General features: G+C 40.2%; 1 protein-coding gene across 1 annotated transcript in view; it reads right to left on the bottom strand.

Moving 5' to 3' along the window:
- The window catches only part of LOC140359958 (inactive dipeptidyl peptidase 10-like), a 126552-nt gene that overhangs the window by 22502 nt on the left and 90136 nt on the right, over positions 1-13914 (bottom strand). The window contains exons 6-11 of the mRNA XM_072445213.1: positions 11676-11728; positions 11277-11358; positions 8060-8180; positions 6874-7028; positions 2822-2919; positions 542-665 (exon numbers count right to left, since the gene is read on the bottom strand). Coding sequence (XP_072301314.1) covers positions 542-665; positions 2822-2919; positions 6874-7028; positions 8060-8180; positions 11277-11358; positions 11676-11728 — 633 coding nt within the window. The remainder of the gene's footprint in view (positions 1-541; positions 666-2821; positions 2920-6873; positions 7029-8059; positions 8181-11276; positions 11359-11675; positions 11729-13914) is intronic.

Below are 13914 nucleotides of genomic sequence, written 5' to 3'. Positions count from 1 at the left end.
ACACACACAGTACACACACACACACACACAGTACACACACACACACACAGTACACACACACAGTACACACACACACACAGTACACACACACACAGTACACACACACACACACACAGTACACACACACACACACACACACAGTACACACACACACACACAGTACACACACACACACACACACAGTACACACACACACACACACACACAGTACACACACACACACACAGTACACACACACACACACACACACAGTACACACACACACACACAGTACACACACACACACACACACACATACACACACACACACACACACACACACACACGCAGTACACACAGTACACACACACACACACATACACACAGTACACACACAGTACACGCAGTACAGACACACACACACACACACACACAGTACACACAGTACACACACACACACACACAGTACACACAGTACACACACACACACACACACACACAGTACACACACAGTACACGCACAGTACACGCAGTACAGACACAGAAGAGGTACTTGTCTCACCTTTGTGCAGGCCCCCGAGGACGCTCCGCACAGACACAGGACGGACACGTTCTGAGCGCGGTTCACCCAGCGCACGGCCACTCGCTCGCTGCTCACCCACTTCACCATGGAGACGTAGAAGTCACTGGAGACGGGACGGAGCGAGCGATAAGGCGGTTGTAACGCGGCGTTCAGGGGGCGAGATTCAAGATAAAAGGGACTGAAACCTTTTTATTCCCCGAGAAGATGTTCTTGTTTTGCCAGAAATGATAAGCAAAAATGCCACGAAATAACAAAGTAATCTGGATGGAGATGAGCAGTGGATAAAAATGTAATAAACGAAAGATAAGTTTGTACCAGACTGTGAAACATCTCTGGCAAAACTGTAACGTTTCATTAGAAAGGCAAGTGTTGGACCCTCGAAACTTAGCGCGCCATCATTTTACTCGAGTAGAAGATGCCGGGCGTAATCTCTATGATCACTGTGAAGAAAGTGCTGTGAATATATCACACGGGCTGAATGGGATGTTTGGATGTAACAGATGAAACATTTCAAAGCGTTTGTCCAAAAACATATTAAAAAACATTTCATTGAAAAACTGAAGCGAAAAATTGTCAAGAAATTAGACATACACCGATGCTATTCCTTAACACACAGAGAACACAATTCAACTTAGAATATGAAACGACACAGAAATATCAGACTTTTATGTGGCAAGCTTGGGAGAAAACGCCGGGACGGGTTCACGCAGGCTGTTGTAAGCAGCCTCCGTGACCCTCCTGCGTCTCACACCGTTTTTTCCCATGCTGGTTGGTTTTATTAGATATTCTGGAATAGGCGGGTCACATTTCTCATTGGTCAGCTTCACATCAAGGCACTTGTCTTTTACAACAGCTGGCAGAGATAAAGCCTTGGGTAATGTTTATCTAACTCCTCTGGGGTGTTACCCCCCCTGGGGCAACATTCTTTGGCCCCCTCACAAACAAATGCTGTCACACACCCGTTTTTCTCTCAGACTAATGATGCAGATAATATATCACTATTATGCAGATAAAATACATCACAGAAATATAATTATATATTCACATTTTATCACAAAAATGCAAAGGTCCAAATCATAAAAACTTGTAAACTGACATAACAGGAAGAGCAACAAAGGTAGAAGCAAGCACATTATAAAGGGCCCAAGTGCAGGTCAAATCAATATTTATGTATTACAATACTAATAATGAGAAATATATATACTTTGTATCTAAATGAAGCATTGCATTAATCATTACCACCTCCACTGGTTTACTTGTCTGACCAGCCGTTCCCGACACGTTTTGACAGACAACTTTATAAAACCTGAGGTTCTGGGATCCAACCCAGTCGCGCCAATTTCCAAAGGGAGTGATTGACAGGCGGATTAACCAATCAGACAAACGCATTGTCCGTTCGTGTCTAAACAAACATGGCGGATTAGAGGAAAGAATAAAAATAACACAGACTGAGAAACGTTGCAGACTTCTGCCGAGTCAACAAGCGACGCACTAAACTCTGTAAATCTGAGCTAAATGAAGTTATATATTTTGTTCTGAATGTTCCGAAAATATTTGAGCGACACTTGACACTTGAACGGTGGTTGGACCGGTAAATGCTGGAAAGTTTTTTTGACCCCCCCCCCAATGGCCCGATTCCAGACCGAGACGCATTCGAACAGAATGTGGGCGGGGCTGGCGGGTCAGGCAACTGGTTTAACCCTCATGCTTCAGTGCTGGTGCATTTCAGGACCCATGTAGGTTACTTGCGGATTGCCTGTTACACCAACCTGACTGTGGTCTGTATTTTGACAGTGGACCCCTGACCACAGACCAGTGCGGCTCCCGGACCCTCGACTACAGCGCCCGGGGGTCAGTGTAAAAGGGGGGCGTGGCTTTTAAGCGCTTCTAAGACTTGTGGGTCACGAACTGCGCCCGGACCGAAGTCAGTGTACGCCCGGACCGGCGTCAGTGCGCGCCCGGACCGGAGTCAGTGTGCGCCCGGACGGAGTCAGTGTGCGCCCGGACCGGAGTCAGTGTGCGCCCGGACCGGAGTCAGTGTGCGCCCGGACCGGAGTCAGTGTGCGCCCGGACCGGAGTCAGTGTGCGCCCGGACCGGAGTCAGTGTGCGCCCGGACCGGAGTCAGTGTGCGGTGTGCGCCCGGACCGGAGTCAGTGTGCGGTGTGCGCCCGGACCGGAGTCAGGGTGCGGACCGGAGTCAGTGCGCGCCCGGACCCGAGTCAGTGTACACTATGCTCCACATTACTCGTGTTACACACCTCTTAATGAAGCTGTCTGGAGGTCCCAGCTCTGTGGTCCTTGAGCTGCCGTCCAGAGACACCACATTCACAGACACGGTGGGGTTGGGCTGACCCATCTGAAGAGACAGAAATACATGAAATATATGCTGTATTATGTGCAGTATGCGCTCAGTATCCCGTTTTCACTCTCACAAATACAGTCTCATTCACACAGCAGTTTACAGGGACACTGGAGGATGGTGGGTGAAAGTGTCTTGCCCATGGACACTGCAGTGGTCTTTCATCCCAGTACTGACCAGCCCAAAGTCTGCTTAGCTTCTGAGATCAGATGATAACAGTATTCTTAAGGGGGTTTGGCTGTTACATGTCATAAAACAAGGCTGCTATTCAGTGGTATAAAAGTGTCTTCTATAAATAATATATATGTTTAAATGTTTTTTTTTAATTTTACATTATGTCCTGTTTCAATGCAATGCCACTGACCCCTGCTCAAAGACTAATGTCACTAGGAGACATACGATAAATGAACCTGAAAGTGGAGAAGGGATTAAACAAATCATTTTAGTAGTGGATAGACATAAAAGAGTATTTTTTAGCCTTTTAACACTGAAAACGTACTGTAAGTGTTTATATTGAACTGCTTTGTTCAGGGCCTGACTGATGCATGGTTTGGATACATGCTGGATTAAAATAGGATTAAAATAAATCTTATTTGTGAAGAGTTTGAACCCTATGAACATTGTTTCATCTGTTTTTCACTGTCGTCCCTCGAGGCAACTGCTGTCGATTTTGGGCGTTACAAAAATAAATTGAATCGAAAATTGAATAGAATTGAGTGTTATAGATGTGTCCATTTTGATGCTTTGTTTCTTTGGTTCACATTAGTTAGCGTTTAGCTCATCGGCTTCTGTAAAGTCATTATGTTTGATAATGTTCACTGCACTCACATTGACGTGTAAATGCGTCTTGAAAAGAAGCGTTAATGATCAAAATCTACGCCTTTTAATTACTGTGACGCACACGCATTAATTAGGCCCGCCGCAGGCTCGTAAAGTCACTTCAATAGTTCAAAAAGAACGTACAAGACAGAATAAGAGTGAATGTCGCCAATTTACGATGAATCCAGCCTGACACACTTTTTATAATCAGCTGCCTATAAACTATTATTATGTCTCTCTAAATATAGGGCCAGTTATATCGGCACCTCCAACCTCCTTATACATCAGCCTCACATCGGCCCCCAAAATCCATATCGCTCGGGCCCTTAGCTTTGTTATAACTGTGACTTCTGTTCTGCACATCGTGGACCACGGCAGCAACTAATGACCTAAAAACAGATATGTGCAGGTCATTATGTTGTGGAAATGTGGCTGCGTTCAACTCTGCAAACGTTCTAAGAGTCTGCTTGTCCTCTCTGTGCTATTTAGAGTTCAGAAAAGATTGCATATACGTCCCCATCATTTCCTTTTCATGGAAACGTCCTAACTGCGCGCGGATTTAAAGGGAAACAGATGACCTTAAACCACACGTCTGTCCAATCCACACAAACGCACTAACGAGTCGCCGTCGCCTTAAAGATCACGCTCTTACTAAACTCCGCCTACACGGTCCGCGCGGCGCAGATAATTTTCATGCGCTTTTGTATTTGAAACGATGCGCTCCAGGCAACACGCTTTCCCATTTATGCTCAAGCTGCACAAAGCCGAGCGGAGCAAGGACATGTTCTAATGAGGGCGGGAAGGAGGCGAGAAGGGAGACGAGAAGGAGACGAGAAGGAGACGAGAGAGGAGATGAGAAGGAGACGAGAAGGAGACGAGAGAGGAGATGAGAAGGAGATGAGAAGGAGACGAGAGAGGAGACGAGCCTCAGGGGGAATTAGAGTCATTCTTAGGCCACGACATTTGTCACAAACACAGCTCATTAACCTATGAAACAAAGACATTTAGAGCGTATTGAGAGGACGGCAGAATAAACATGTTGGTTTATATAAGGGCTTTGTGCTTTCCTGTAAAACGAGAGCTTTACTGTGGGCAAATATTGATCAGATACTAGTTGTTTGCAGTGGTAGCGGGTACATATAATTCAGATAGACCCTTTAAAAGTGTGTAAACAAACAGATTCTAAATTCGGCAATGGTGGAAAAACATAAATGGAACATAATGTGCTTTCAGTGGAGGAACTGGGATTAACCTTAGAATATCACAAAAAATGAAACATCAAGATGGTTTTATCAAAGTTTCAAGCATCAAGTTTATCAAAGATTTGTAACAGACTTTAACACAAATTATATGTTTTTTCTGAAGCTAAATATACTTTCAAGGTCAGAAAATATCATTTGTTCCTTTTCTTGTAACAGAAAAGTAAATCAAGTGACATTTCAACCCTGGAAATTCCAATGTGTCGTTTATCAAGAGTTTAATTTATAAGCTTTTAGATTTGATCAGTTCAACTTTGAAAATGTGTTTTGATCCTTCTGATAACAAAGCCAAAGAACGCTTTATATGTGGATATTGCTCATGAACATGTACAATACTGGTGTATTATTCAAGGTAACCCAAAGGTAGTCATCTGGACACTGTTAATTAATTTTATAAAATGTATAAATGTTATTTAATTATTTTATTTTATGTATTAATTAATTAATGGATTATTTTTATTTTATGTATTTTACGTATTTTACGTATTTTATGTATTTATTTTATTTATTTTATTTATTTTATTTATTTTATTTATTTCATGTATTGTATTTATTGTATTTTATTTATTGTGTCCAGGTGACTATTGAATAATTTCTGGACAAATGAAGAATTACACCAATTGTACAAGATCATTATTTTTGATTCAAATGCCATGTTTTTCTTTTTCTTCCAAATGTTAAAACACAAATTGAAGCTTCTGCTCCAAAGCTCTTTCCATCAATTTGTATAATTTATTTTTTGCAAAAAGACCCATTGAGTTGTAAGATTCTGAAAGACTCTGTCACACTGTCGCTTGATGAATGATTGAAAAAAAATCAGCATTCAGAGTCTAGAAATGACCTTTAACTATACGTTACCATTATATTCATAGCACAAATCCTTGTATGTTCAGAAGACAGGATTCAGTGTAATATTTGACTAATTAGCTCCTGTCAGCGCCCTTCCCACTCAAGACTGCAACAAATGAGTCTAAAGCCCTTTGCTCCAGTCATTAAGACTCATTTACTCCATCATTTTCACAGGAGACAAACAAGATGATGCACTTAATGATTATTTTAGAACAAGAACAATTAGCTACTCTTTTCCCGCCGTAGACAATTCAGTCATCAACATGAAAATTGTATTCGAGCTTCACAAATGGTTGATTCATGGTGTTTTGTTACATCTGTGGTGTTTTGTTACATCTGTACATAAAATAAAGTATATTGTAGGGTTAATATTAAAGTATTTGTCGGGTAAAACCTCAAAATGTCTTTAAACCATGCATCACTTACATGTCTCTAAGTGGTTTTCATTGGCCAAAAACACCTTGATTTTTCATATTTTGGCAAATCAAAAATTCAATTGAAATCGCAATATAATCCATTTCACGTTTGCCTCTCGTTACCTCCATTTCTAGAATACATTTGTTTAAAAAGGGTCAACACATTCACAATCAAACATGTTTCACACACAAAATACAGAGAAACGTTTAATTTGTTCAAGATTTTTCAACAGATTGAGCAAAATAAATGGCAAATTTCCACCTTTTTCTGATCATTACATATTCTGAAAGCTACATCTGTAAATCTCTTCTTGTTTTGACAATTTTCACTCTCATTCAATCAAAAGTTCCTCCCTGTTGAGTATGTTGTCGCTGTGCGGGGTTAAGGTAACGTACGTAGTCTTTATATTTCAAGTACTTTTGTCTTTTTCGAAAAGCAATTAACCTTGCTTTCATTATAAACGATTTCAAAACTTTTCCATTACATATAACCAAGTACAAAATGCACTTCTTTCATCACATATTCCTTATCTCGTCATAAATCATGCAGTATTTCTACCGTGTTGTGTCCGAGCCTGGTTCTTCCGTAGCGAGGCGGGTTCCAGTACCTTGGGGTAGGGGAACTCGTGTCCTTTTGGATACCGGGCTCCGGTGAAGCGCGGCAGGAACATGTTTGGGACCTCGGTGTCGTTGATGGTCAGGTAGGCCAGTTTGGAGCCGTCGGGGGACCACCAGTGGGCCGCGGGGGTTTTCAAGACTTCCGCTGCCAAACACAATCAGCCACAATCAAAACGGAGCGCTGTACAGGAAGAGAATCAGCTCAAATGTTCTCCTTCTTTTTAATACCATCATCAAAAAGAGACGAGTTTGGCAAAATTGGTCTTTAAAAAGCTTGCAACCATGATTTTTTCAATGTTTGCTTAATCTAGGTTGTATTTTGCTCGATTCATTCACGTTCGAGTCATTCTGAGACCGCTCAGCTAATGCCCGTTTTCACTTCCCCCTCGTCTCCGCCCACAGCCTGTACTGAAGGGTCACACACGAATGCTGAAAAATGTTGCTCATCCAATTTTATAAGATACAAATCTCCTGTGGTTGCAGTGAAATGTCGTAACCAGCAGCAGAGCTTTCTCTTTTCTAGTTTTTCTACAAAACGTAACACTTTGAAATTCTATGAAATGCATCAGGTAAATAGAGGTGTGCTAACGCTACGTCCATAGCTTGTGATGCTAAATACGGAAATACAATCTCAATATCACGTGTTGCTGTATCAATATATCGCTTAGAGTTGTGACAGTGCTACAATTTATCGAAAGAAAACTTGTGACAGTCACTCATTAAACGTGTGTATTTTACATTAAGTTTGTTCAGGTCGTGGTTTAACAAAGAAATACGGTTATTAAAATGTATTTGTTTCTTTTTGACATACTGATGATTGCAGAACTGTGATACTTATGAGCCGCGCATCGTGAGCCGCGCATCGTGAGCCGCGTATTTTAGAGCCGCGTATCTCGAGCCGCGTATCGCGAGCCACGTATCGGGAGCCGCGCATCGTGAGCCGCACATCGTGAGCCGCATATCTTGAGCATTGTGAGCCGCGTATTTTAGAGCCGCGCATCTCGAGTCGCGTATCATGAGCCGCGCATCGTGTGATTGCTGGACCTACTGAACGTATCTTGGACCTTGTTGCGGGCGACTTTACAGCGGTCGACAGTGTAAATGTGAGTAAGTATCGTTCACGGGGCACTACGTGTGGGACTTGAGCGCCTCGTTGGAGTCTCACAGGCGTCGCACCTTCGTAGAGCCAGTCCGCGATCCCGTTGAAGAAGAGCCCCTCCTGCCCTGACGACGTGAGCCTCCAGGAGCTGCTCTGGACGTCCGCCTGGAAGTAGATGTTGTTCTCGAACACGTACATCTGCGAAAAGACACAGACCGACAATTACGTCACCGCAATTAGAGATGTCGCAAAAAATGTCGACTTTAAATGTTACGATTGTTGCGAGAAGAAATAACACAATTTAACGATTGTTCGCGATTTTGTATTTTTTTTGTCGCACATTGCTTTATGTTAAATCAAAAATACTTACTTTTTACGGTATTATGTAAATCATCGTTTTGTTGGACTTGGTACGCCGTAACTTTTATTTATGTTCAATCATACGGCGCCATTAAAATTATTTCTCATGACATATATTGTTGCTACTTTCTTATGTTATAGGTTGTGTCCCCAGCTGTTGTGTTTTGTCTGTCTGTAAAATGAAAAAATGAAAATAAGAAAAATGTTTTTAAAAATTCAAAAAATTTAAAAAAGGAAAATCATCGTTTTTACATTTTGTTCAGTGTCAATATTGATTCAAAGCTTAGTAATACACATTCCCCGTTCAAACCTGCTGGCCTCGACCCTTCAGAGCAGCAGATACTTCAATTACAACGCTTTTATTTTGGAAACAAGGCCATTCGACACATTTGAAGCCTGTGACTCTTCATTTTCACTCAGTAAATATTTCAAAACAAAAATAATTTCATCTTCCTTCTGAGTTTATCAGTGTTTTTTTCATTGATTTCTTTCCTCGCGGTCGGACTCCTAATATTAATTGAGTCTTCTCTGGTTTTCGTAGTTGCATTTCTCACAGATTTATCCCAAACCAAAGACAGACCTGGCGTACGGGGAGACTAATGGACTTCAGGAGGCTGGTTTGTGAGACATATTCCCCGAGTGATGACATAATGACTAATGCAGACGACTGACACAAAGCGTCTTCAACCAGAGGAGGCAGAGACGCCGAGCCGAGCGTCGTCAAACGGTTAATTACATCGCCGTCTGAGCAGATAAGTATAATGGGGAAATCCTGGGAGGCAAATAAACTGCAGGTCGACGGTTTCCACTGAGACTGTCATGAGTTTGAATTTTAGAGTTGTGATTATTGTGGGGAAAAAACATCACGATTTAACGGTTTATTCGCGTGACCAAATAACAGTGAAATCTTTAATTTGATCTAATTCCAATTATCTAACTATTTCTCATGTTTGTGACCGGTTTTATGAAAAATAACTTTCCACCAAGTTAATTCCACCAAAACGGACAGATAAAAAGCACTTTTGGACGATATATTCAGTTAAAAAGACAAAATTTTGCTTCAAAAATTTTCACGGTGATTATGTTTTGGTTCATAGGATTATATTGAGACCTGAATAATCGTAATTATTGATTATCAGAATAATGTTGACGCTAATTCACACTTGAGATGTCAAGATTATTTGGTGAAAGGATTCAGAACACAATATACTGTAAGCGTAAGAATTAATAAGTGCAAGAATCATTGGTTAGTCAGTTGAATCTATTCTCCCAAAAAAGTCAAACTACGTGTAAAATACTTTTATATCTGGGAGTTTTTTTGACAATCTCATTCCTTTTTGCATTCAGAAAGTTCTATAAAGTTTTAGGATTTCAGTGCTTTTTGGTCATAGTGCCAATAACCGCAAATAATTTAAAACGTAGGTATTGAAACTGCACAAACTGCAGCAGAATAACCTTGTAAAACCTGTTTCTAAATGAATGCTATTGCTAAACAAATACACGTTGCAATAAGAAAATAGCACTCACATTTAAAAAGTGAGTTACAGATCTGACCGTATACGTGCTGAAATGTTATTGCACAGTTAAATAGTGACACTCCACAAGTGCAAAAAAAATAGTAAATACTGAGTCCCAAAAAGTATGAATCTGTTTATCGTTTACTGAAGGATAAGTCGATAACCGGGAACTAAACCTAGGCTCAACCAGGACTAAACTTGGACTAAACTGAGACTAAACCAGGACTAAAACAGGGCTAGAACAGGACTAGAACAGGACAAGAACAAGACTAAAACAGGACTAAACCAGAACTAAACCAGGACTAGAACAGGACCAAACCAGACTCTGCCGATGCCGGTGTTGACCCGTAGATCCGGATGCTCTTCAGCAGCCCGGAGGAACTTGCTCCTGCCAGATGAACCACCCCGTCTCCTCCTGAGGGGTTCTGACTTCACACTTTATCTGCAAATTGAAGCGCTTTAGCCTGTTCGTCTGTGAGAGAAGGATATTCCCTTTGCTGTGTTTCTCTCTGAGGTTTCTACTTCCTCCCAAAGGGGTTTGTAGTTTACCCTTGCTGAGGAGGAGGGTCTAAGGAAACGGGAGGTTGGGACATTTGATGATTTTTTTTTTGTCTGTTTTTCATTGTCGCCCTTTGAGGCAAATAATCGGCCGTTACAAAACAAATTACCGTATTTTCCGGACTGTAATTCGCACTTTTTTCATAGTTTGGCCGGTGTGCGACTTATACTCCAGAGCGACTTATATGTGAGACTGTTCGTTATTTTCACACTGACAACCACAAGAGGGCGCTCTAGGCTCTAAGCGACGCAGAAGAAGAATCTGCACTTCCTCTACCTCTGGAGTTTGTGGAGTTGTTTAGAAGTGACACAGAGGAAGAAGAATTCAATGGATTTAGTGATTTGGGGTAAAACTGATGCTTTGGTAAACTTGTTAGCATGTTCTTTATGCTATAGTTATCTGAATAACTGTTCATATGTTACGTTAACATACCAGACACTTACCACAGTTCTGTCTGTGCCTCATGTAGCTGAAGGTGTTAGCGTTAGCATACGTCATGTAGCTGAAGGTGTTAGCGTTAGCATACGTCATGTAGCTGAAGGTGTTAGCGTTAGCATACGTCATGTAGCTGAAGGTGTTAGCGTTAGCATACGTACACCTATTCACCATGTTCTCTCATTTGTTATTATTTTAAATTGCATTTCAAGATGAAATGTCTGTTCTTGGTCTTGGATTTTATCAAATACATTTCCCCCCAAAATGCGACTTATACTCCAGTGCGACTTGTATATATATTTTTATTCTCTATTATGCATTTTTTGGCTGGTGCGACTTATACTCCGGAGCGACGACGGTAATTGAATTGAGAACACTTGGTTGTATTTAGTACGTTAGTCTTTGTAGCCTTGAAGTACTCACCAGCTGCTGTCCCTGAACGCCCCACGAGGCGAACTGCAGCACGGAGTCGGACACTTCAGGGGGGTTCAGCTCATGCACCTCTCTGACCGTGGCAACAGAGAACATAGACATACAGTTCCAGTTTAATAACACATATAACTCAACAGATTTGTTTTCAAAGAGCAGAGCGTGGACCAATTATTCAGATGTTTGTTTGAATCCTCGATCTTGATGATTCTTTCATCTCACATTTACGTACATTTCAAATAAAAATCATCACATTGCCTGTTCATATCGGGAAAATGTATTAAAAAAACCTGCAGTATTTTCACAATAATAGGCTATATTCTATTTAAAGCAAACAAGTACAAGTAAATGATGCGTTTCTTGACGACAAACACAAACACGGCCCGTCCTCACCGTGTGTAGAGGTTGTAGACGAGGTAAGACGCCAGGAAGGACTTCTGGAAAACCTACAACAGACACGCACACCACGTCAGTCAGGAGCTAACGGTTCCATCACTCAAGTGGAAAGTATTTTTACATCTGTCTCTCTCTTTTCTTACTTGAGCAAAAAAGTTTATTTTCTTCTCTGACAAAAGCTTTATGTTGAAATTAAAGGATTTTGTGTTTTTTTGTGCTATCTAATGCCAATTATCTAACTATTTGTCATGTTTGTGACCGGTTTTAAGAAAATGACTTTCTGAATGACAAATTTAAGTTAATTCCACAAAAACGGACGGATAAAAAGCACTTTTGGACGATTATGTTCCATTAAAAAGACAAAATTTAGCTTAGAAAATTGTCACGGTGATTATGGTTTGGTTCATAGGATTATATTGAGACCTGAATAATCGTAATTATTGATTAACAGAATAATATTGACGCTAATTCACACTTGAAATGTCAAGATTATTCGGGGAAACAATTCAGAACAGAATATAGTGTAAGCTTAAGAATTGAATAATAATAAGTGCAAGAATCATAGGTTTAATCTATTCTCCTAAAGAAAACTACGTGTAAAGTACTTTTATATCTGGGAGTTTATTTGACAAGTATTTGACCTTCCTTTTTGCATTCAGAAAGTTTAATTCTATAAAGTTTTGGATTTCAGTACTTTTTGGTCATAGTGTCTCTTTTTTTACTTGAGCATAAGTTTATTTTCTGCTCTGACAAAGCTTTATGTTGAAATGAAAGGATTTTGTGTTTCTCGCACCGCTCCTTCAGATATGATTTATAGTTTGTCTGATTTTTACGATTATCGCCTAATATTGTGCTTTGTCTAATTACATTAAAGCATCAGTATGGAACTTTTTAAACACAAACTAGACTTAATAGCAAAACATTTTTCTTTTTTAACATACAATGAATTCAAAGTTACATTCACACAGTTATTTACTTAATTATGTTGCAGTTTCCTCATTCTTTTAATCTTTTTTGCTCTTACTTTCTTGGACCACTACTTCTACTCGAGTAATATTACTTTGAAGTACTTTTATTTGAGTAAAACGTTTGGCTCTGATCCTTAAAATCCGGTTGCAATCACCAGGAAAGTGAGTTCTCTGGTCATTAGCAGATCCACATCACTCTCACAAACATCCTCACAGAGCGCCAGTCTCAAAAGTATTTCTGTCACAAATATTCACGCCTCAGAGTGCTGGATTTGAGCAAACAAAGAAATGTGGTGGAATAAGATTTGCTCTCGACAGCGGTGCGCGTGTAATGTGCGAGTTAAACGTGTGCAAACTCGCCCCGAGCAATGTTCTGAATATTCAAAGAGTTTTTGAATTATTGCAGGATTTTGAGCGCCGCGTGATACTGCATTCTCTAACAGAAGTTTTATTATACACACAGCCCCAAAGGTGTGGATATATAATGTACTTTGAACTCAGCAGGTGCGCGAACGCTGTGATTTAACAATGACGCCTTTTAAAACATTCAAAACCTTCATTAGCCTTTTTCTATCAATGAAAATGGCTTAAAAAATGCAATATTGTCACAATTTTAAAGCTATAAATGTGAAATATGTGTTACGCCAAGTCAACACATATATTTATCTATTTGGAGCACACATTTCTGCAATTTAATACAATTTTCTTCCTTTATTTTAGAGTTAAAGTGTTTAAATTTCAAATATTGTGTCTTGGATTAAATACGTTAGTTACTCAAAGTATTCCCACACATTTTGAGCATGTTATGGTATTTTTATTTCACTAAAATGGTTTCTCGTTGTACTATCTTGCATTCATTTCAAAACAGTAATACATTTTTTGAATTACTAACTACAAAAACAAACAAAAATCTAAATTTCAAAACCGATGTATGAAAGGCATGCTCCTCCCTGTTTGAATCTCACACTTTTAGTAACACTGAACCCGGGTTAATCGTGTCATTCTGAAATCCTCCTGTATTTCCACGTGACACTCTTAAAAGCATTTCCTGTCTCGTATTTATGAACAAACTCACATCTTCTCCCATAACTTTCACTGCGCAACAGAAGTAAATATGCAGCGAAAACCAAGAAGCTGATGGTGATTGACGTTTGCCAAATAATATCAGAAAAAGTCAGAATCAGAATCCAAATCAATCTTTTACTGTTCTCGGTATTGAGCGTGTCAGAGTCCAGGAATGTGCTGAAGAAATATCTGGTCCACTAGCT

Source organism: Eucyclogobius newberryi, unplaced genomic scaffold (assembly GCF_026437365.1).
Source record: "Eucyclogobius newberryi isolate DKJ021-1_F unplaced genomic scaffold, fEucNew1.0.hap1 SCAF_14, whole genome shotgun sequence".
NCBI classification, from domain to species: Eukaryota; Metazoa; Chordata; class Actinopteri; order Gobiiformes; family Gobiidae; genus Eucyclogobius; species Eucyclogobius newberryi.
Note: the sequence above shows the minus strand (reverse complement) of the source record. Positions and strands in the feature narration are given on the sequence as shown.